Source organism: Oryza sativa, chromosome 1 (assembly GCF_034140825.1).
Source record: "Oryza sativa Japonica Group chromosome 1, ASM3414082v1".
NCBI classification, from domain to species: Eukaryota; Viridiplantae; Streptophyta; class Magnoliopsida; order Poales; family Poaceae; genus Oryza; species Oryza sativa.
This window is the reverse complement of record NC_089035.1, coordinates 7,404,794-7,428,323: the sequence shown is the minus strand read 5'-3', so window position 1 is coordinate 7,428,323 and position 23,530 is coordinate 7,404,794. Positions and strand designations below refer to the sequence as shown.

Sequence of the window (23,530 nt, the reverse complement as noted above, 5' to 3'; positions counted from 1 at the left end):
GCCTGTTTGGATCAACGATTAAATTTGATCTTACATGTCACATTTGATGTTTAGGGCCTGTTTAGTTCGCGAAAAGGAAATTTTTGGGTATCACATCAGACGACCGGAAGTCGGAAGGAGTTTTTGGATACGAATGAAAAAACTAATTTCATAACTTGCCTGGAAACCGCGAGACGAATCTTTTGAGACTAATTAATCCGTCATTAGCATATGTAGATTACTGTGACACTTACGGCTAATCATGGACTAATTAGGCTAAAAAAATTTGTCTCATGATTTCTTCCCTAACTGCACAATTAGTTTTTAAATTGATCTATATTTAATACTCCGTGTATGAGTCTAAAAATTCAATGTGATGTTTTTGGGAAAAAAATTAGAACTAAACAGGGTCTTAGACACTAATTAGAAGTATTAAATATAGACTAATTATAAAGCTTATTCTATAACCCTACACTAATTTGCGAGACGAATTTATTGAGCCTGATTAATCTATAATTAGCCTATGTGATGATACAGTAAACGTGTGCTAATTAGCATATGAGATGAATTTATTAAGCATAATTAATCCGTCATTAGCAAATGTCTACTGTAGCACCATATTATCAAATCATGGAGCAATTAAGCTTAAAAGATTTATCTCGCAATTTACACGTAATCTATATAATTAGTTATATTTTTAAGCCTAGGTCTTGTTTAGATCCAAAAAATTTTGGCCAAAAACGTCACATCAAATGTTTGGACACATATGTCGACGTTTGAGACCGCGACAACGGTATTTTGCATAGTATATGGATCGTTGGTACCAGGGTATATGCGAGATTGAAGTAAAAGAGACGGAGACAAGGGTTTTTATACAGGTTCGGGCCCCTTATCTGACAGGTAATAGCCTTACATCCTGTTGGCCGAAGCCGGTATTGCTCTTATTCATCATAATCACACCAATACAATAATTAGGATAACCTATCTAGCTGTCGTCGACTTGGCGGCATGGATAACCAACTCGTAGTCGACGACAGGGTAGCCTTCCTCCTCAAATCCGCACTCGGCGAGATCAGAGATAGCGCTAGATCCCTCTTGTTGGCTTTCGCAGACACAATATTGGGTTTGTCTAGACTTATCTTTGATGTCGATATTCGGCGGTTTGTCTTGGCATGTGTTGGCTTGTATTCATCTATGTTGATCTTGGTCTTGTGGCTTAACCCCTCTCCTCCTAGGGGGTCTTGTATTTATACTCATAGATGCCCTCTTGTCCAAATAGAACTAGGGAGATAAGCATGGATACGATCCGAGTAGTCCTTTTCGTTTCCATATACAACTCTATTTGCTTTCCTTATCCAGAACTCCTTCTATATACGAGGTATGATTCCGTATGAGACTTGGTATATGGTGGGTCCTATCGTGCTTAGTCAACTATTATTAGGTATGTGGTACCCATAACCCTGATAACATGCATAAGGCATTAAATGTGGGAAACAAAACCAATTGCACAGTTTGCATGTAAATTGCAAGACGAATCTTTTAAACCTAATTACGCCATGATTTAACAATGTGATGCTACAGTAAACATTTGCTAATGACAGATTGATTAGGCTTAGTAAATTCGTCTCGCAGTTTACAGGCGGAATCTGTAATTTGTTTTGTTATCCTATATACCTATACAAGTGATCCCCACTAACTGCAGTTATTACCAATTCTCTGCACTGTGGTTGATCCACGTCATCCAAAAAGATAGCAGCCGTTGGATGAAATCTCAATGGTATGATATCAATGCATATGTTATCCTGGTGAGAACACCCAAGTATTACACACGAAAAGCCCATTTGACAGCCCAACAACCCAACCTTTTGCCTTCCCCAAGCTGTTCGCTCCCCTTCCCCACGTAGATGCGGCGCCGCATGGTTCCCCTTCCCCTGCGCTGCTTCCCCTCCACCCGCTCAACTCCCTCCCTCCCTCCCTCACTCCCTCCCCGTGCGTCGGTTCCCTTACCTGGCCAGCAGTACACCAGGGAGCTCCTCACTCCCATAGGCTGTGGCTCCCTGGTGAGTATTTTACTGCTAATCCGTTTTTTAATTCCTGTAATTGACGGTTATGGAATGGCGTTGGTTGGAAATATTTTCAGATGTCCCTGTCATATGTTAAACGGAATGGCTGAATGATGATCATATTATAAGGATGGATCTTTCTATATCCTTCAACCCTGTTGTTGTCATCAAATGGTGGCTTTTTCATGTTAAGAGCGAATTCAAGGTGGACTGGTGTTTTTTCATAATTCGTAAGAGCTGGTAATTATCACCTCAAATTTGTTCATTTTTATGTTGGTTTCTTAATCGTATTGAAATAGTTAAATTTTACTTATACCTTCACACTATCATCTTTGAGTCACTTTGTCTCATGTGGCCATGACCTTTGATTATAGAAGGTCACCAACGGTCAATGGTGGCCTGATTGAGTTTGCAGTTTTATGTATATGTATATATCACCAACAAAAATGTCGTTACAATGAAACAGATGGATGGTTGGTTCAGTATATTTCTTTTTTTTAACAAAGAATTAATAGTTCAGTTTTACCCGAGTGTCAGATTTATTACTCAATACAATTCTTATAAAAAAATCCTTTAGTTAATTGTCTTGCGCACTGCACATACTACCAACATTTGGCAATTTATATTGGTATTTCCTTTGTATTCACACCACAATAATTCGTGTAGTTGCTACTGTCTAATTTGTTATACTCCGATGCAGAGTTATATTTTATCTAATGTTATATTTTATTTTCCTATTACTATTTACTAGAATATGCAAGGGAAAGAGGAATCAATAATTAAAATATTGATATGGCAACTTGCTTCTTGCTGGTGAATAAACACTTGAACAATTCTAGCAGCTAACTTAGGTGCGGTCAATCACAGAATATTTGTTATTGATCATATAGTTTCTTGCAAATATTCCTAATTGATTGTGTTGTAAGCCTAAAGATTGTATTTACTTTTTATTTAATTCAGTATGCCTTTCATGCTATACTGCGCAAATTGTGTTGTAAGCCTAAAATTCTATTCACTTTTTTTTTAATTCAGTATGCCTTTCATGCTATACTGTGCACCACTAAAAAGCACGTCATAGTTTAGATTTTAATAGTACCGTGACGAGCAGAACTGTTGCACGTTGCATTCGTTTTGCATAGCAACAAAACAAGCATGTGGTTTCTGTTAGTCTATTGATTTATTTTTTTTGTCTTTTGTCTCTGCTAATGTTTTATTTGTTGCTCCCATGTCTCAAAATAGATGTCCTCTTATAGAAGGTTCAATCAAGTGATGCTCACGCAACTAATATTTTTATTTCCTAATTCTCTATATCTGTACAATTTCACTCTTTTTCGATATGATTTAAATTATGTTCTCCAGTTAAATTGGATGGTTTATGGGTCGCATTTAACTTTGTCCATATTTTCAGTATTATGCATCACACGAATGCAATATATACTGATGTATGCTATATATGATATCTAACTGATATAGTTCTTAAAGGTACAAATATGATTTATCTTTATATTTTTCTCAATGAATCCTTTGCAATCCCGTAGCAATGCGCGGGGTATCATCTAGTTAGTCTACGTTTAATACTTTAAATGTGCGTTCGTACACTTCAAAAACATTACACCCAAAAAACTAAACACACCCTATATTTAATAATTCATGCAGGTGTTCAAGTATTCGATGTGACAGGGTGTAAAATTTTGAGGTGGGATCTAAACGGGGCCTACTTTTATTTTCGCTAAATCTGTTTTTATATCCCCTGTACTTCCTCCGTCCAAAAAAAAACTCAACCAATTATTTAGATGGGACATAATCTAGTACAACGAATATGGGTAGACGTACTTCCTCCGTCCAAAAAAACTCAACCTGGACATAATCTAGTACAACGAATCTGGGCAGGCTCTATCCAGATTCGTTGTATTCCCTCCGTCCTATTTTAAGCGTAGCCATGATTTTCCGTGTTCAACTTTGATCGTCCGTCTTATTTAAAAAATTTTAGAAATATAAGTCACACATAAAGTACTATTTACGTTTTATCATCTCATAACAATAAAAATACTAATTATAAAAAGTTTTCAAATAAGACGGACGATCAAAATTAGACACGAAAATTCATGGTTACACTTAAAAGGGATGGAGGGAGTACTAAATTATGTCACATCTAAGTGGTAGGTTGGGTGTTTTTAGGACGGAGGGAGTACACGCAGAAAGAAGACAAGGTATTCACGTGCGTCACACATATTTGACAAGTCTGGGGGTGTCACGTAGGCTAGGGTTATGGATGATCCAAAATCTGAATTCTTGATAGTGCAAGTGGCTATATGTAATATTTTAGCCACTAAAATTTTTTGTTTCAGTTCTTAATTTTTTTTGTTTCGATTCAGCTTTGCTGCTGCTGCACAGCCGCAGCACTGCAACAGCTCCAATTCAAAAATATGTTATTGATACTGTAGATGCAGCACAGTTGCAGCCGTAGCCAACTATACCAATCAAGCCTAGGGTGATGCGGAGCTCGCTGGTATGGATCTGGTGGTAGACGACCTCGAGCTCCTCTCCGATGGCGCGGATCTGGCCGGTGGCCGGATGCTACAAGGGGAAATCGACCCTGAGGTCGATGGCCGGCGACATGGTGGAGTGGCCTCGGCGGCGAGTGGACATCGAACAGCGAGGCTTTTTCCTCCTTTCTTCGGCCCTCACCTCCTCCCCCGTCTGGCGGCCCTCCTCCCTGGTTGCTGGCTGGAAGCACGGGGCTATGCCTCTCGCAATGCGCTGTGTGGGCTGTTCTTCGCCCCATCTCACGAATCTCCGACGGTTTCTGACAAAGAACCCGTGGTGTACTTAGGCTCCGAGTTCTTTAGTTTGTAATACATTACGTTATTTGAATAAACTTTTTATAAAAAATTTATTTAAAAATCATTATATTAATCCATTTTCAAGTTTAAAAAATTAATACTTAATTAGTTACGCACTAATAGCTTATCTCGTTTTGTGTATCTTCTCAATTTTCTCAATTCCTCTCTTCTTAAACAGAGTCTTAGGGCTCCTTTGAATCGTATGAATGAAAAGAATAGAGGAATAGGAAAAACACTGCAATTACCATTTGATTGGACTGCAGGAAAAAGCACATGAATAGGATGAGAGATATACACCGTGTTTAGATCCCAATTTTTTCTTTAAACTTTCAACTTTTTCCATCACATCAAACTTTCCTACTCACATAAACTTCCAACTTTTCCGTCACATCATTCCAATTTCAACTAAACTTCCAATTTTGGCGTGAACTAAACACAGCCATAGACTCAAAGAAAGTTTTCCAATAGGTTGAAACTCTTACTAAATTTTCTCCGAAATCTTTATAGGATGGTTAATTCCATAGGAATATCAAAGGATAGGATATGATTTAATCATTTATTTCAAATGTCTCCATATGAATCTTTTTCTATAAGATAAAATCCTCCAAAATTCCTATGGTTCTCCTACAAATCAAAAGACCCTTAAAATATCTAATACCACTGTATTTATTCAAGTGATCAGGAAAAAAATGTCTTTGGGTTAGTATATCTTAATATTAGCACGCATGAAAATATTCTTTATAAAATGCCTTCTGTTTGAGGAACTTTTCAAAAAGTATTACTGATCTAAAAGGACCCGTTAGCTGTACTGCAAACTTGGGAAGCACCGTTTTGAAATGGATGTGATGGAGACAGGGAGTACAGGGAGTTATGAAAAAAAAAATCATGTTTTCTCGATCTTTTTATTTTGTAGGATTTGAACTAGATTCCCACTATTACTATTAGTGAGATAGAGATACGACTCCACCATTGAACTTATTAAGACTTTTGTTTATAAATTATATAATCCAAAAGGCTAACAACTTAAGCCTAATGCCTTGTTTGCCTAATGTGTTAGGGAAATGATTTTTCACCCACCAAAAGACATCTTTAAATCCTAACCATTTATTCTCCCTCTTCCATTTAATTATAACCATTCATTCATTTTTCACTCCCAATCCCACTCCTCATTTCCCATTATCCAAACATACCCTAAAAGATTAGATACCATTAGAGACGAAAATTTACTTATGGATTTTCCAATTAAAATCACAGAGGCTTTGGAACACAGTACTCCAAGTCCGAATGAAACATATTCCTCCACGTGACTCAAACACCAGCACATCAGGGCAAGTACTATAATGCTTTATATGTTGCTCCTACAAGTGCCACATTGGATTAAGTGATGAGGTGGAGGAGAAAAGTGAAGAGAGAGATGATGAGCCACCCCTAAATTAAGAGGCAACCTCCACACAAATTTCAAAAAGGATGTGAGAGTATTAGATATATTGGTATTTGTAAACTAGAGGTGATACATTGTATGGGTTGCCTCTTGCTTTATGAGTGAATAAAATAGATAAATTTGGAGACAATAGTCATATCTATCATAGCACTTACCCTCATGCTTATGGGCCTGGATTGAGGCTCATTCAAACAGGCCTAAATTCAACTGCGCCAGAAGGACAGGTAGCCCAGCCAGAACCGTTTGTGTTCACCGGATCATATCTGGGCCTTTTGCCAGAATCCCAGCTGAAATTTCTGTCGGTTTCCATCAGTAGAAAAACAAACCCAAAAAAAGAGAAGGTAAATCTTTGTCGCATCTCGCCATGTAAAAAAAAGTACTCCGTACTCTATAATCTTTTTTTATAGGGATGGATTACATTAGCAGCAAAAGGCTTGTTTTGGTTACTACTACTACGCATCACGCCCAGAACGTCGCGAGATCGCCCATAGAATTATCCCTATACGTGGACACGTAGGGCCTATCTTTTTCCCGTAATATACCGTATGGCTACTAATATACTCCCTCCGTTTTAAAATATTTGACACCGTTAATTTCTTAGCACATGTTTGACTGTTCGTCTTATTAAAAAAATTTGTGAAATATGTTAAACTATATGTGTACATGAAAGTATATTTAACAATGAATCAAATTATATGAAAAGAATAAATAATTACTTAAATATTTTGAATAAATATTTTGAATAAGACGAATGGTCAAACATGTATTAAAAAATCAATGGTGTCAAATATTTTGAAACGGAGGGAGTACTCCGTACTAAGATTTCCATAGAGATAGGGTCTACTTCCTCTATTGTATATTATAAATTCTTTAATTTTTTTCTAGTCAAATTTTATTAAATCTGATCAAGTTTATATTAAAATTTAGCAACATCTAAAATATCAAATTAGTTTTATTTTAATAATTTATAAATAAATTTTTATGTATATATTTTTAGCAATTTAGAAACTAATGATAAGAAATAAACTTGGATGAAAAATTAAAAACGGAAATAAATTTTGATTTCATGCAAGGGAAACACCGGTGAGGCCGTGGCGTGGCCGTAGCGGTCGTCTGATTGGGGGAAAGCGCCAGACTTCCTTTTCTGCCGAACGAGACGTCGCGTGCCGATACGGCTGGGGCCACACTCCGGTACACGTACACGACGAGACGACGTCCGTGCGACGCAGCGGCGGAGAGATACTAGTAGGAGTAGTACTACACTTTTGCTTGGTTCTTTTCCTCGCGGGGCACGCAAGGGTGCGGTCCACCCCCTCCTCGCGGCCATTGCGCCTCTCTCTCTCGCCGAAGTGGTAGAGGCAACGCAGCAGCAGCAGCAGCAGCAAGTGTCCCTGTGTCCGTCTCCGCTTCTCCTCCTGCCTCCTGCAGTCTCGTCTCCACCGACTGCAACTAAAACCCTCCTCCTCCGGCCCCTCTCAACTGCAGAGCGCGACCACCACCTCAGACAAACCCGAGGTTTTCTTCTTCTTCTTCTTCTTGATCGATGCAGCCAGCAGCCATCGTTCTTGCGGGGAAAGGGTTCTTTTTTCGTTTTCTTTTTTTTTTGTGGCTGCTGATCGGGGATTATCACCACCTTCGCGCGATCTCTCGTTTTTTTCTCTGTGGAATTGGGGGTGGTGGATGGATGGTTGATACTCCTGTTCATAGATGGCGATGGTCCAAGTTTATTCCTTTTTTATTTTTATTTTTTTTCGGATTTGTTCTGTTGCTGTAGTTGCCGTTTCTTGGCTTCTTGCTTTCAATGCCTTCTCTCTTCTCCTTTTCTCTTTCTTTCTTTTTTTTTTATTTTTTGTTGTTGTTGTTGTTGTTGTTGTTGTTGTTGTTGTTGTTGTCTGTTCTTGGGGGTAATGGTGTCCCGATCGTATTGGACAAGCCTTCGTGTATGTCACTGATTGGAATTGGAGTGTGGAGTTAGACGCCGACAGGTGAGGCAGATGAACAAGAGTTCCAACCCAAAAGTTCACTCATGAAGTGTTGTGTAAATAGAAGTAAATATAAGGGAGAAAATACTAGTTGCTTGGGGGAGTTGGGATTCTCCAAAAGATTGTGTTTTTTTTCCCTTTTCGGTTACGCTTGGTGAGAAGATGATTTATTTTGGAGATGGTGGACGACGCCTATATTTCTGTTTTCTGGCTATCTAATTCTGACGATGGCGTCTCATGTTTTTCAGGTGCGTTTCGCGTGAAGCGGGTTTTAAGGATGGTTCTAAACAAGGTGCTCGAGCTGTTTTGTGTGAAGAAGAAGGATTCCAAGAAGAAAGGTGCTGTACAGCTGCACTACTGCCCCTATTTAACATCATGTTTACATCAGCTGCTTCTGTTTGTTTGATTGATCCAAGGATGCTTTCCTCTTTTGATGGCATATTATTAGTTGTCTTGTGTACTCTTTCTTCCATGAATTCTGCATTTTTTTTAAAAAAAAGTGAAAATATTAATGTGTTTTCCGGTGAAAGGATACTGCAGATCAAATGAGGTGGTCATAATGGATTAAAATTGTTGGATAATTGTGGGTGCTGTACATTGGTCTGGATTGCTATACCAGATGCTTCAAAGTATACCAAAATGTGATGTGTAAAGTATAAACTTAATCTTGACAAATTCAGAGTGCTATTAGTGTGGTTGGATACATCCACTGGAGAGTGAACTAGTGGATAGTCTGGTGTTATGAATCCATGAGTCTTGGTTGTCAACACTGTTTTGAAGTTTGTTAAACTGTATAAAGAAAAAACAAACTTAATATTTCATTAGCCTGTATACCCATCTCCCTCTGAAGCACGGAGTTCTACTCATTTTGTTTCAGAAAGATAAAATCAAGTGTTTTGCTCTTCTGCCTGGCGTTTTCTAATAAAAGAATATTTTTCATGCAGGCAAAGCCATTAATCCTCTTTGTAAAGGTATCTTTTCATGCAACTTGTTCCTCCTTATTTGTTTTAGTAATTCTCATGCTTCATGTTGCTGAACCTGTTTTTTAAAGAATAAAATCAATGAAAATTTAGGGTCCTCCCCTCCCGTTCCCCAAAAGGGGGATATTTGTTACTTTAACAGAACTACACATTATCTAAATGTTCATCACTCTGTTTTTCTGCCAGTAGTTAGTACTGATGCCAAGTACACCTCTTTATTTTTGCAGTTAAGCGAGCTTCCATATCCCATTCTGTATCTCTGTCTTTAAGATTGATGTGCTTTTTTTTTATAACATCGTGGTTTGAAATTAGTTACTCTACTGACTTTCAGTTGCCGCTCCACACCCCACTGCAAATGTCAGTACAAACAACAGCCTTTTGGATCCCTTTTCAAGTGGGAATGGTACTGTGCTATTAGTGCAAAAACATGAGCCTGAATGTTCAAGTGTTGTATCATCAATGACAAGGACAGAATATGGATCTGAAAGTGATGGCTACAATTTGTTTAACCAATTTGATGTTGTGCAAGATTTTTCTGATCATTACTATGCAAAGAATTCACCAGGGAAGGTAAGCTGTGCCGCTTTATGAACTCTATTTCTATCACTAGATCCAACTGTGAATTAATTTCCTGTCTTTACTTGTGACCACTGACCAGACCTCCAAAGATTGGGTGAAGACAATCCAAAATGAATGGAAGCTTCTACAGAAAGATCTACCTGGTCAGTACATGCTTTTATATGGCAAATCAATGTATGCATTTTTATCAAACCGCCAGTGCCTAGATGGTGAATACATATAATGGTCCTTTCTTATAATAGACCTGCTGTTTTATGCCAATTGTATCTGATCACATGCCAACAGAATACGTTTGAGATATTTCTAGACTTAAAGATAGTTGGATGCCCTGTATGGGCTATACCAATTTGCTTGTGTGGTTTGTAGTCTTGGCATGACTGGTGCTGAGTCCCAAACTAGCTAATGACATTGTCTAGGTTTGATGTATAAAATACTTTATTGGTGCCATATCTATTAGTTTCTGTTGTGTGCCACATATCTTTTAGTTATGGTCTGCATTTGTCACCCTTTTCCATGTAATCTTGTGATAGCAGCATATAACATGTATTCAGAAATTAATCTTTTTTAAGTTTGGGGAATGGGACAAATAGAAATTAATCTCTACATATATCAAATCATGTCACCGAAGGGTATCACAAGTATCATTACATACAATTTACTTTTGTGCCTTAAATCTTTCGTTTAGAGGAGCTGTGCCTGAAATTATATGATGTCTTCAGTACTAGCAACTTGCATCTCAGCATGGTTTCAATCATGCAGAATCTATCTATGTTAGAGCTTATGAGGATAGGATTGATCTGCTGAGGGCTGCTATTGTTGGGCCAGCTGGAACTCCATATCATGATGGTCTGTTCTTCTTTGATGTTCGCTTTCCTTCTGAATACCCACAATCTCCACCGGTATGTAACCACTTCACAGTTCACACACGCTTTGCACCATTATTTTCATGTTACTACCATCATTAATATAATCTCTTTAAAATCATATCCAACATGTACAGAAAGTTCATTACCATTCGGGTGGGCTTCGGCTAAATCCAAACTTGTATGAGAGTGGGAAAGTTTGCCTTAGCCTGCTGAACACCTGGTGGGGTACTGGATGCGAGAAGTGGGGCAAGTCAAAATCAACCATACTGCAGGTGCTGGTTTCCATCCAGGGTCTTGTGTTGAATGATAAACCATACTTTAATGAGCCAGGCAACAAAAATTCGGCTAATACAGCTCCTGGAGAAAAGTACTCGTTGGCTTATAATCAGACTGCCTTCCTACTATCCTGCAGGACAATGATGTATTCACTTCGGAAGCCTCCAAAGGTAACTACAGAACCCCCATCTCTCGTCAAGTTAAAAGTGGTAATTTCACAAGTCTCTGTGCTGGAAAAGATAGTAATAGAAGAATTTCAGCTGTCAGGGTTATATCAGTGCTTCTACAGTCATCCAGATAAAGTGAACTGCTCTCTGTGCCTATATGCTTTTAAATACTGATATACAGTTAGGAACTACTATAACATTAGTCATGCTGTACCAACCGTACTTGTCACTCCGTGAAACTCTTTAGCAGGCATTCAGTTGCCAGGAGAGCGATTTTCCGGCTTGAGAATTGTGTTGTGTTGCGTCATGAAATTGCCAACTTAAAAATTTATCTGTGGGCACATTTAACTAACAAAGACACGCATTGTGATAATGTGTTTTGGAGTTTTGACAGTATGTTATTGCAAATAAACAGCTGAATAAGTGAGCGCATCAGCGCAAGAACATTTGATTTTGAAACATCATCAGTTCATCACCATATGTACCTATGAAGTCCTATAAACACAATTCAGTTCCATATACCTCTTGCAGATCGATTCGCTCTCACACACACCTTTCATTCACTGCAGCATTTTGAGTCCCTTGTTGCACGCCACTTCCATGAGCGTGAGCGCGTCATCCTGGATGCGTGCGACGCATACATATCTGGCGCAGTCGTTGGATCATCCTCTGCGAAGGGCACCAAGCATCCCCGCGACAACAACAGATCGTTTGCAGATTTCAAGAAGTCACTGGAGAAGTACTCTGAACTGCTCAGGAAGGACTTGGCCGCGAACCGCACACACTTCCTGAAACTGACAAGAGACTCGCCGGCTGCCGCAGATGAGATCGTTGAGTGTACCAGCAGCTAGAATCGTCAGAGCATTTGACCATTGCAGTTCACCTGCCTAACTCAAAAGTGAAAATGGTGTATAGATCATAGCACTCGTTACACATACTGTGTAGGTTTTTTGTTTGGAGGCAAGATCGTTCGGATTAATTATGCAAGAATTCGGGTTGAGTTCAGTGCTAGCCATTTTGTTTAGTAGCTGTTTCTGGTGATACACCAATTGGATGATCGAAACGTGGTCCAATTCTGCCAGCCTAGGCTTTGAACCTGCTGCATTTTAAATTTTTAATAGAACCTGTTGCACTAGTTTATATATGCCTATATTTACGTGGTAACAGACAGAGCAGAGCGTGTTCTATCTTTGGTTTTGAAGACGTCCATTTTGATGACGTCTTTCAACTCCAGACATTATTTATGCTCGAAATTGTAAAGTACCGCAAATTTGGTTTATGCGGAGGTTTAGCCAGGGTTCCAAATATGAAATGAAATATTCACAGTAGACATATCGATGCTGGTCTGGTTTGTGAGACCTCCTGAACAACAAATCAAGCTAAAATCAAACTAAAATTTAAATTTTTGCTATTTTTTTCTGGGTTTTACTATTTTTTTTCGGTAACTACAATTACCGATCAGGGGTGCGGTTTTTTAGCCTCCATTGCATTTGTAAACCCTTTAGGAGCAAGTTTGAACTGCTGAAACTCGAAGGTTCGCGTAGATCATTTTTTTTTTCAAAGACTGCAATTCTGCAAAGAATAGTGTGTCCCTCGCGAAGCAAGTTTCATCAGCTAAACTATAGCCTATAACAACAGAGGAACATCTGCATTAGGCAATTTTGTTCAGGTAAGCTAGTAAGAAATGAATATCTGCATGACGCAGGTTTGATCAGCCAAGAAATGAGCTGCATATAAGGCAAAGCTTGATCAGCTAAAGAAATGAACATCTGCATCTGTCAGTAGTGTAACAGAATATTTTACAGTTCATTAATCATTGTTAGCAACAAGCTATCACATTGTTTGTACATGTGTATACCAGGATCCCAAGAATCATGTATGGGTGTACTGTAATTAAGGAGCAATACAACAGTAACAAAGAATCAATAGACTGTATATTTTTTTTCTGTATCTAAATGTATTTTTCAGTTCCTAGAAATACTCACAGATGGGAGCTAGAAATACTCGAAGTCGCCGGAGGAGGAATCGCTCGCCGCCGGCTTGGCCACCTTCGTCGGCGCCGCCGCCGGCTTCTCCCTCACGCCGAACTGGCTGAAGTCGACGGGGTCAGGCACCGATGGCGGGTGGGCGCTGCGCACGAGCGCCCAGTTGACGCCCTCGAAGAAGGGATGCTGCTTGATCTCGGTGGCGCCCCTCCTCGACGCGATCCTCTTGCCGGGGTCCTTCACCAGGAGGCCCCGGATGAGGTCCCGCGCGACGCCGCTCGCCGCCGCCGGCGCCGGGAACGCGCCGCCGTCGGGGAACCGGAGCGGCTGCTCGACGACGTTGCAGAGCGTGGCGCGGTTGCTGCTCCCCTTGAATGGCGTCATGCCGTGGAGGAGCTCGTAGAGGAACACCCCGAACGTCCACCAGTCGACGGCGCTGCCGTGCCCCTCGCCGCGGATGATCTCCGGCGCCAGGTACTCGTGCGTGCCCACGAACGACATGGACCGCGCGTCCGTCGGCTCCGCGTTGAACTCCAGCGGCGAGCCGTGGAGGAGCCCGAGGTCCGACTTGGACGTCTTGCGGCTCCTCTTTGGGAGGATCCGCGGCAAGAACGCCGACGGCTGCATGCAGCCGACGCCGACGCCCTCGCCGTCGCCGCCGCCACCGGCGGCGAGGCCCTTCACGACGCCGTTGGCGCCCGCGTGCACCGACGACGACTTCACCAGCATCGGGCACACGGAGCACCGCAGCGACAGGTCGAAGTCGGAGAGCATGATGTGGCCGTCGTCCCGGACAAGGACGTTCTCGGGCTTGAGGTCCCTGTACACAATGCCTAGCATGTGCAGGTACTCCAGCGCAAGCAACACCTCGGATGCGTAGAACCTGATGAAAAAAAACATTCAGAGATTTTCAGAATCATGGTGAGCAAATGATTTAAAGGCAATTTACACCGAGTTTAGCATGCATTTTCACTTTATACCAGGGTGTTTTGAAATACTCTGCAGTTTGTACTAGGTTGCATCGTACATCGTTGTGAAACCTTGTGAAATATGAGTGGAACTTTTGAGGCTTCTTCAATTTAGACCATGCTTCAGAAAATTCCATTCAGACTTTTATAAAATTTCTTCAAATTTATATAGGTTTAAGGATGTGTCCTAGTGTTTTTAGATAATATGTGTCCTAGTGTTAAGTGAAACTTACTTCCTCCGTTTCATAATATAAGTCATTCTAGCATTGCCCACATATATATAGATGTTAATAAATTTAGATATAGATGTGTGTCTAGATTCATTAACATCTATATGAATGTTGGTAATGCTAGAATGACTTACATTATGAAACGGAGGGAATACTTCAATAATCCCTGGTGTAAAGCTAAAACATGTGCTAAACCTCTTGTAAAGGGAAAACAAAGTAGTACGTTTTACCTGGTGTAAAGTGCAAATTTACTCAATGACATATATCCATGTCAATGTGCAAGCATTGTATGTAGTATGTTGAGGCAAAGAGGATATATGCTGGAGTGATCTTGAAAATGTGACCAAAACCAACCTTGCAGCTTGCTCGTTGAAATGCTTGTTGAGCTGCCTCTGCCGGAGCGAATGGAGGTTGCCGCCGGAGCAATACTCCATGACGAGGCAGTAGAACTTGTCGGTCTCGAAGTGCGTGTACAACGTAGGGAGGAACGGATGATCAAGGAGGCCGAGGATCTCCCTCTCGGTCTGTGCCCTGACCAGCTTGTTCCTGCTGATGAGCGACTCCTTGTCCATCACCTTCATCGCGAAGAAGGCGTCGGTGTCCCTGAGCTCCACGAGGTAGACGCTGCCGATGTCGCCGTAGCCGAGCCGCTTGAGGAGCCTGAAGTGGACGAGGCCGAGGGGGCAGTCCACGGAGCTGGCCGACCGGACGGCGTCCCACCGGCTGTCGCCGCCGGTGTGCCGCTTCGCCTGGCCGTAGCTGAAGCTGTCCAGGCTGTTGCTTCTCGCGATGCTGCTTCTGTCCACGCTGATCGCCGGCGATTTCGTGGTCGTCGTGACGGTCGCTGCTTCGGATCTTGTTGCTGATGATGCTGAATTCTGCGCTGGATTTGGGGTTGTTTTGTCAGCTTGATCCGGTTTCTTCTTGGAGCGTGCTGTTGGTTTGGAGGCTGAGGATCGATTGGCTGAAACACCTGACTGATTCCGATCTAATTTGCCATTGGGGACTGCATTTCCACGGGTATTGAAATCCATTCTGTCATTCGTTATGGACAGCTTGTTGTATGACATGGAGTTCATCTGAAACTTGCACAAAATGCACAGATTAGGATAGTAACAAATCAGTGATGATAATGGTTTATTGATCATTTACTGCCTGACCTCATAAGTATCAGCCAGAAGCAGAATTCAATGGATTTCAAAATCAAGCAGAATGTGAGACAACAGAATTTGTTCCAGATACATTTATATGGAACTCAAACAGACAAGGCCAATGAACAAGAGCATCTCCAAGAACGGTAAATGCAGGTCCGACAAATGCATATATACGGATCATCAGATCATATGCGTTCACCTTTTTTTTAATTCTTTTTTTTCTTTTTACATTTCCCCATGTCTCCTATAGCATACTGTCCATCATGATAGTTTTTCAATATCGAGCCAAACAGGGCATACTATGTGTTTAGAATATAATACAACATGCAGGTATATATAATATAGGTCGTGCAAATGTCTTGAACGCATCACAAAATATACTTTTGAAGCTTTATAATTGAAAAAAAAAGAATCAGCTAGAACAACAAAAGGCACATCTATACTTGATCCGTTTTGAGTTTCTTTGAACAAAACAACATGTGTGCCATTTCCTACCAAAGGTCAAACCAGCACGTCGACATGATCACGATGCCCAAAATTGTAAATTCTAACTAAACAGATACAAACGAACATATTAAATACTCCTTCCGTTTTTTAATAGATGACGTCGTTGACTTTTTCTCACATGTTTGACCATTCGTCTTATTCAAAAAATTTACGTAATTATAATTTATTTTGTTATGAGTTGTTTTATCACTCATGGTACTTTAAGTGTGATTTATATCTTATACATTTACATAAAATTTTTGAAAAAGACGAATGGTCAAACATGTGAGAAAAAGTCAACGGCGTAATCTATTAAAAAACTGAGGTAATATAAACCAATCAAACTGAAGAACTGAACCTAACCGATCGATACCCAATTCCCTACCTCCCCAATGCATGGGAGAGAAGAAAAAAAAAGAGAATTCATCATCCGCAGAAGAATCTCCCACCAATCACAACAAATTCGAGCAAAGAATGGTCACACAAGCAAAGAACGAAATTTACGGACCTAGCAGTGACCGAACCAACGGCGGCCTTCAAGCTCCACGGCGAGACATCGCGGTGACAGAAGAGAGGCCAAGGCGCGCAAGCTCCATGGACGCACCGCGGTCGCGGCGGCCGGCAAGGGATCGATGAGCCCTCATCCAGCCGCGGCGGGACGGCCTGGATGTGGGTGCGGAGGAGGAGGAGGAGGAGGAGAGGGTGGGGCGAGAATAGGTGGATGGAGAGGAGGAGAGGAGAGGAGGCATCGGCTAAATTTAAGAGGACGCGCGCGCGCGTGGGGCGGCGGCGGCGGGGGGAGGAGAAGAGTGGAGAAGAGAAGAGGAGAGGCGGTGGTGGAAGCGGTCGTGTCGTCGGCAGGGGAGATGGCCAAGCGGCGGCGGTGTTCCCGAGAGGCTCCGGTCTCCGGCGTACGGCCGGCGGCGGCGCTGGGAGTGTGGTTAGGTGGGCTTGCTTCGACGGCCCAAGGCCCAGGTTACGTTGCTATACGTCATGGTTCCATACGATTTTTTGATCCAGATTGTATTTCTTCGTGATGAGGAGGAGAAAAATATCATCATTACTCCAGGTAAAGTGATTTATTTATTTATTGTGAAAAAAATTGATTTATATAGCAATGACGTAGCATTATATGAAGAGAAATTCTACATTTTGCTATTGGTAGGCGATCGATCATATGAATTGTCATCGACAAACATGGAATATGTTGGTCGGGAATAAGTTCACTTTTACTCCCTTAGAAGTGACACAAATCTAATCCATCACCAATTTGACTCCCTAGGCGGTTTTGGAGGACGGTTTTGCTGAAGTGACGCCTACGTGGCGGTATTGACCGGGTCTTCTTTACACGTGGTGTTGACGTTGCGCTTAAGTGGCATTAGAATTAAAAAATATGTGTGGGACCCATTAGTCATTCACACAAAAAGAAACGTGGGCCCACTGACATGTGGAGCCCACATGCTAGTCCTCCCTGACTCCTACCTTTTTCCTCCTCCGTCTCTCCCCTTCGTCTTCCCCTTCGGCCTGTGGTGCGTGGTGGCAGAGGAAGCGACAAAGGACAGCAACAGGCGGGAGCAGGCCGACAACGGCAAGGGAGTTGGGTGGCAAGCGGGGGAGGAGATGGGGGGCGCAGCTCACCGCGAGGAGCAGGACGATGTGGTCGCAGCGCCGGCAGAGTGATGTGGTCGCGGCGGCGGGGTTCCCGGCGAGCCGCGCAGACGAGGGGGAGCAGCGAGCCACGCAGACGAGGGGGAGAAGGCGGTGGCGCAACGGCGTGAGGGCGGAGGCGGAGCACACGACCGGCCTGCACGCCATGGTGGCGGTGGAGGACGTTGTCGAGGAGATCCCCCACCTCACCCTATCCATGGCAGCCACCGCCAAATGCCGCCGCCGTCTTCACTCCCCGCCACGCCCGCGTCTCCTCCGCTCGCCGCCGGCTCCACTTGCCCACCGTCGTGCGCCACAGCCGCCTTTCCACCGTCTCCCAACCGCCGGATGCCACCGCCGTCACTGCCGCTCCAGTGGTGAAGAGAAAGGCTGGGGGAGAGAATGAAAGAAGGGAGAGAGAGAGGGAGGAGGAAGAAGGGTAGGAGAGAGGATGACATGTGGGATCCACATGTCATCCTTTGTGTGAATGATAAATGAATTATTATTTTTAATTCTAATGCCACTTAAGCGCCACGTCAACGCCAAGTGTAAAGAAGAGCCGGTCAATACCGCCACGTAGGCGCCACATCAGCAAAAAAACTGCCCTCCAAAACCGCCAAGGGAGTCAAATTGCACCGGTTTCAATAGTTCGGGGGTCGAGATATTTAGTTTTATGGGTTAGAGTCATGGATTAGATTTGGGTCACTTTTTAAGGGAGTCAAAGTGAACTTATTCCATGTTGGTTGCCTACACTAACCCAAGTGAGCCTAGTGGGTGCAAGCACTCCAATAGCCCAACAATCCGCCTCCTCCTCTCTCTACATTACCTTTTTCTCGATCATTCGATCCCCATGGCTCCACGCCTTCACCCACCATGCACGTGAAGACATGAGAGCGAGCGAGTGAGCACGTCCTTCCTCCGATGAGCTCACTGCACCTCTCTTCGGTGAGCCCCCTTCTACCCTAGTGAGCTTCCACTAACGAAGAAGAGGAGATGCAAACGAGCTACCTCTCTCAGGTGACGAAGGGCTCACTTCTTTTCTCCACCAGCACCCCCCACCGTGTCGCCGCCGACCTCGCCGACGCCAAAGGGCATCACCATGCCAATGAGGCCCGCCTAGCCGGGCTCCTTCCCTTCCCATTCGCCTCACTTTGCTCCACACCAACACCAGCCCACCACCCGCTGCCGGCCTCTCAGATGCCTTGCCACCCGTCCTTGTCCACCACCCACCGCCTGTCTATTGCCTCCTAGGCCATCCCTCTAAACCCGATCCTCCACTTTCCCCTCCCAAGTGCCAACCTCCCCCTCCCACCCTACCCATGAAATCCTAACCCTAACCCGGCATTTGTCGTTATGCTATTGGAAAGCATTCGCGAGATGCCCATGTTGAGAGCGTTCGCGCATTAGGCTTTCCGCACTAACCTTGTGCAAAGAGTCCATTTTTCCTTACAAGTGAAATATCAGCCAATACTTCACATATAGACATGACCTCATGCCAATAAGGACAAGTATCTCACTGCCACGCTAGCAGGGCCTAGCTTTCTCAAACTTTGTTAGGTCATTCACAGTGCGGTATCATGTCGCGTGGATTCGTTGCGCCATGTAGGACAAGTGTTGTGGTGGAAGAGAGGGAAGATGGGGGACCATGGTTTTGTGAGGTTGCTCGGATCCTAGTAAAGAACCAAGTCCATCAACTGAAAAGCCTGCAAAGGAGGAGGAGGAGGAGGAGGAGGAGAGAGAGAGAGAGGAGGTCTAGACCACCCATACCAAGCCCCGGGAGGCGGCGGCGAAGGAAGCTCGATGATGGTGGCGACGGTAGCTCGATGATGGCGGCGATCACCACGCGCCACCGAGCTCACCAGATCCAGCATGGGGCTCGCCGGATCTGGCCTCGGGAGGTGGCGACGGCAGTGGCTCGACGACGGCAACGACAACGACAGTGGGACCTCCGTTTACCCACTTCCACTACCTCGTTGGATTTGGCTAAAGCTCGATAACTGTGGCGAGGAAGCTCGACGGTGGCAACGGTTGAAGATCAGGAGGGGACCGGCTCATTGGGACCACCTGACAATTTCTGACGAGGTTCGCGCATCCAAATGAGGCTTCGCGTTCTTCTTTCAGGCACGACCCACGCCAAGCTAGCTCAGAATCTCCGAGCTGGTGAGGCGAGTCCAAACGCCAAGTCACCGCACTGTGAATGGCCTTACTAGCGCCGGTGTTGCTAGCACACTAGTGCCAATTGCAATACAGGGGTGCGACGTACAGGGACAAACCACACAGGACCTGAAGGAGGAGGAATAAACTAATTTCTGTTAGTAGTTTTGTATGGGATCCACCCTTTTGTTCTAGGGAGTTGATTTTACCCAATCTAATGGAAAGAGAACCATTTTCACACCTTAAATTTTGTTTAGGATTCCCATAAACAGATATTGGGGGTAAGATTTAGCCATTCTCTTAGGCTGCGTTCGGGAGGAGGGGTTAGAAACCCCTTCTCCCTGGCACACAAAACAAAGCACGCGTTGTTGCATAATTAATTAAAGTACCGTATTAGCTATTTTTTTAAAAAAAGATTAATTTGATTTTTTTAAGCAACTTTCATATAGAAACATTTTGTAAAAAAATACACCGTTTAGCAGTTTGAAAAGCGTGCGCGCGAAAAACGAGAGAGAGGGGTTGGGAACTTGGAGATAAGAACACAACCTTATAGCAAGTTTAATAGTATAGCCAACTACTAACTCCAATTCATCTATAGCCAATCTAATAGCTCACTTATACAATAGTTACATACTACACTATTAGAGCACCCGCAATGGTAAAGTAAGGTGTTATCTATAAAACATGTACACCTCAACAATAGACTAGATTAATAGTAAACCACTTCAATGGTATGTCTACATGAGTATCTATAGCTCTCTAATCCATTGCCTCGTTTTTCTCTATAGACTATCTCCATGTTAGTAGATAGCTTTGCTCTCTCTCTGCATTTAATCTCTTCCAAGTAGGAAAATATGCTGACATGGATCTCTTGTAGAGAGCTTATAGATAACCATTGTGGGTGCCCTTAACACCTGGTTACACCTGTCATACACACAGCGTCTTGGAGTCCGTGTTACAGCTGGCTACAAATCTGTAGCCCACTACTCTTCTCTCTCCTTATTTATCTCCTTAAAATATGTTTATAACTGACTTATAGTCTGCTATTGTACCTGCTCTTAGTGATGCTCTAAGGCTGTGTTTGAGGGAGAGGGGATTGGGAAGATACGCAAAACGAGGTGAGCCATTAGCGCATGATTAATTGAGTATTAACTATTTTAAACTTCAAAAATGGATTAATATAATTTTTTAAAGCAACTTTTCTATAGAAAATTTTTGCAAAAAACACACCGTTTAGTAGTTTGGGAAGCGTGCGCGCGGAAAACGAGATGCTTTTCTCTCTCAATCCCCCAAATCGCCCAGGAACGAACGAAGCCTAAGAACAATAGTGTTTCGTTCTCACCAAATTCCAAGGTTGTACTCCAAGGATCTTCAATACACAAAGCACTTGCATTTCTTTTCATGGAAAAAAAATAGTACTACCGTTCTATTCCTACGAACAATTCAATTCTCCCCGAAAAGGTATTACCCTAAATCAAGAGAATAGAATCACACACGTATCCTTTTTAGCATTTAGTCTCATTTACAACATAGGATTTGCCTTCTATTTTTAGAGAAGCTATCAAATCATTTCCTACAAAATCCAAAGATAAAAAAAAGATGTGCAAGTGCAAACACAAACATACTATGCGATTTTTCCACACCCCGTTCACCAGTTCACTACGCACGCATGAACAAACGGTCACTGAACAAACGGCATCGCGGCCACGGCGGCAGGCAGGTGGGCCCCCCACGTTGTCTGTCTGCCTCGCCCTCAACGTTCTTTTTGAACTTTTTGAAATTTGAACGAATGCACACCCCGAGATCCCAAATCACACTCTCCTAGTCCTCCCCCAATCAGTTCAAAAAAAAAAAGAAGATTCAAATCCAGACGAAGCCCCTTCCGCTCACCTCCCCGGTAATCCTCTCACCCTTCTGCCCTCTCACCCAGACGAGGTGGGGCCCAGCACGCTCCTCCACGCGAGGGCGTTTCCCCGCCGTCGCTGAGCGGATGGACGGCTGGGATGGATCGACGATTCAAACGTGCCCGTTTCCCTCCACTAGATGTGGCGATAAACAAATGGGGATTTGTTTTTTTCTTCTTCTTTTTTTTTGAATAAAGAAAGGGAGCGCACCGTTGAAGGTTGAACAGAACACTCCATCCACGCAGCCTTTTGCTGTTGCTTTGCTCTCTTTCCATGCAGTAAGTACATTGATGAGTGATGACCTCTTTCTTGGTCCTCCCTAAATTGCACTGTGACAAAGGAGTCCTCCACCACCATCTCACCCTGGGGATTCAGATTTCAAAATTCAAAAACAGAAGCAGGAGTATCAACTGGCCACAAGGGACAAAAGTCAAATCTTAATCTTAGTGCTTTGACAGCTGATGATTTGAGAGTCAATGAACAGGAATTTGGAATAACCAAAGCAAAAAAATGAAACATTGTCCATGTGAAACTGTGGCCGCAAAGTTTTCTATAGGTGCAGGATTAGGTAAATGGTGTTTATATGGGGTATTTTCATTGGCAATATTGTGCCATTATGGTGTAATTAAATTTTTCCATAGTAGCCTTTCACACAGTTAAGAAAGGTTTAATCTTACGTTTTGACCCGTCTATTAATTATTAATTATAAATATATATAAAACATGTCTATTAGGACATATTTTAAACTTTCCGACCGTTGGACGTTATTTTAAACTTCTCAACCGTTAGTTATAAATATATGGTATTATATCATGGTACTCCCTCAAATATTAAAAACATGTCGTTTTTGACACATTTTGAACTTTCAGACTGTTGTACACATTTTAAACTCCTCGACCGTTAGTTATAAATATCCGGCATGTATGGAGTAACAGAGTAACGCCTTCAATCTTTAAAACACGTCGTTTTGCACAAAGTTCCAGACCTTCCTGTCCGTTTGTAATAAATCTCCGGTATGATACTCATAGCGCTCCATCCACTATCGAAAAACAAAGTTATTTTGGACACACTCCAAGCTAAAAACATGAATATCTAAGCATCAATATCATGTTAAATATCCGTTACCGTCCACGAACAAAAGAAGTAACACATTGCAATCAATTCAGCTCTACATCCACAATATCCATAAAAAAACGGTCGGAAACATAATAACCCACCCACGAGGTGACCGAATAACTAAAAACCGTTTACGGATAAAATAACCGCAACCCAACCCGATGATTATTAGGGCCTGTTTGGTTTCCAGGGACTTTTTCCAAGTCCATGTCACATCGGATGTTTGGATACTAATTTGGAGTATTAAACATACACTAATTACAAAACACATTCCATATCCTTGGACTAATTCACGAGACGAATCTTTTGAGTCTAATTATGTCATGATTTTGACAATGTGATGCTACAGTAAACTTTTTATAATTATAGATTAATTAGGCTTAAAAAATTCGTCTCGCGGATTAGCTCTCATTTATGAAATTAGTTTTTTTATTAGTCTATGTTTAATACTCCAAATTAGCGTCCAAACATCCGATATGACATGGGCTAAAAAGTTTTAACCCCATCTAAACACCCCCTTAGTAGCAAGGTTGAAGCACATGCCACTGCTTGAAATTTGAACAACTGAACTGCTTACCAGTACAACCCTAGAAGAAAATGTGAGTAGAATGGTAGGCCCAAAACTGCAAAGAATCGAAAGTACAGGGGTGTATTCTTAAAGTAGCACTCCTCCCCCTTTTCTTTCATCCCCTACCCTCCCCTCTCCTCCC

General features: G+C 42.6%; 2 protein-coding genes and 1 long non-coding RNA gene across 4 annotated transcripts; 2 read left to right on the top strand and 1 right to left on the bottom strand.

The window, feature by feature from the left end:
• Positions 1 to 1,890: 1,890 nt before the first annotated feature.
• Positions 1,891 to 2,369, top strand: LOC9272073 (uncharacterized). Its single transcript, XR_001545303.3, has 2 exons — positions 1,891 to 2,039; positions 2,120 to 2,369. It is a non-coding gene; the product is annotated as an uncharacterized lncRNA (long non-coding RNA).
• Positions 2,370 to 7,597: 5,228 nt separating this feature from the next.
• LOC4324290 (putative ubiquitin-conjugating enzyme E2 38) lies at positions 7,598 to 12,320 on the top strand. Of its 2 annotated transcripts, none has more exons than XM_015794686.3 (8): positions 7,598 to 7,841; positions 8,557 to 8,646; positions 9,253 to 9,279; positions 9,620 to 9,858; positions 9,947 to 10,010; positions 10,627 to 10,766; positions 10,868 to 11,179; positions 11,746 to 12,320. In XM_015794686.3, exons 2-8 carry the CDS (start codon positions 8,586 to 8,588, stop codon positions 12,025 to 12,027), a joined length of 1,125 nt encoding a protein of 374 aa, XP_015650172.1. In that variant the 5' UTR covers positions 7,598 to 7,841; positions 8,557 to 8,585; the 3' UTR covers positions 12,028 to 12,320. The 2 variants fall into 2 exon arrangements, with proteins under 2 accessions (XP_015650172.1, XP_025879973.1); XM_026024188.2 differs by lacking the exon at positions 7,598 to 7,841 and adding an exon at positions 8,200 to 8,311.
• Positions 12,321 to 12,963: 643 nt separating this feature from the next.
• Positions 12,964 to 16,862, bottom strand: LOC4324289 (serine/threonine-protein kinase AGC1-7). Its single transcript, XM_015794416.3, has 3 exons — positions 16,508 to 16,862; positions 14,714 to 15,438; positions 12,964 to 14,044 (listed from the first exon to the last, which is right to left on the bottom strand). The coding sequence occupies exons 2-3, from the start codon at positions 15,436 to 15,438 to the stop codon at positions 13,171 to 13,173; spliced, it is 1,599 nt and encodes a 532-aa protein (XP_015649902.1). The 5' UTR covers positions 16,508 to 16,862; the 3' UTR covers positions 12,964 to 13,170.
• Positions 16,863 to 23,530: the final 6,668 nt, after the last annotated feature.

Excerpts from the sequence above, each read along its gene's own strand:
- LOC4324290 (XM_015794686.3), top strand. The coding sequence starts at position 8,586 with ATGGTTCTAAACAAGGTGCTCGAGCTGTTTTGTGTGAAGAAGAAGGAT. Across the intron at positions 9,859-9,946 it reads CAAAGAATTCACCAGGGAAG|ACCTCCAAAGATTGGGTGAA; the intron begins GTAAGCTGTGCC and ends ACCACTGACCAG. Across the intron at positions 11,180-11,745 it reads CACTTCGGAAGCCTCCAAAG|CATTTTGAGTCCCTTGTTGC; the intron begins GTAACTACAGAA and ends CATTCACTGCAG.
- LOC4324289 (XM_015794416.3), bottom strand. The coding sequence starts at position 15,438 with ATGAACTCCATGTCATACAACAAGCTGTCCATAACGAATGACAGAATG. Across the intron at positions 14,045-14,713 it reads TTCAACGAGCAAGCTGCAAG|GTTCTACGCATCCGAGGTGT; the intron begins GTTGGTTTTGGT and ends TTTTTTCATCAG.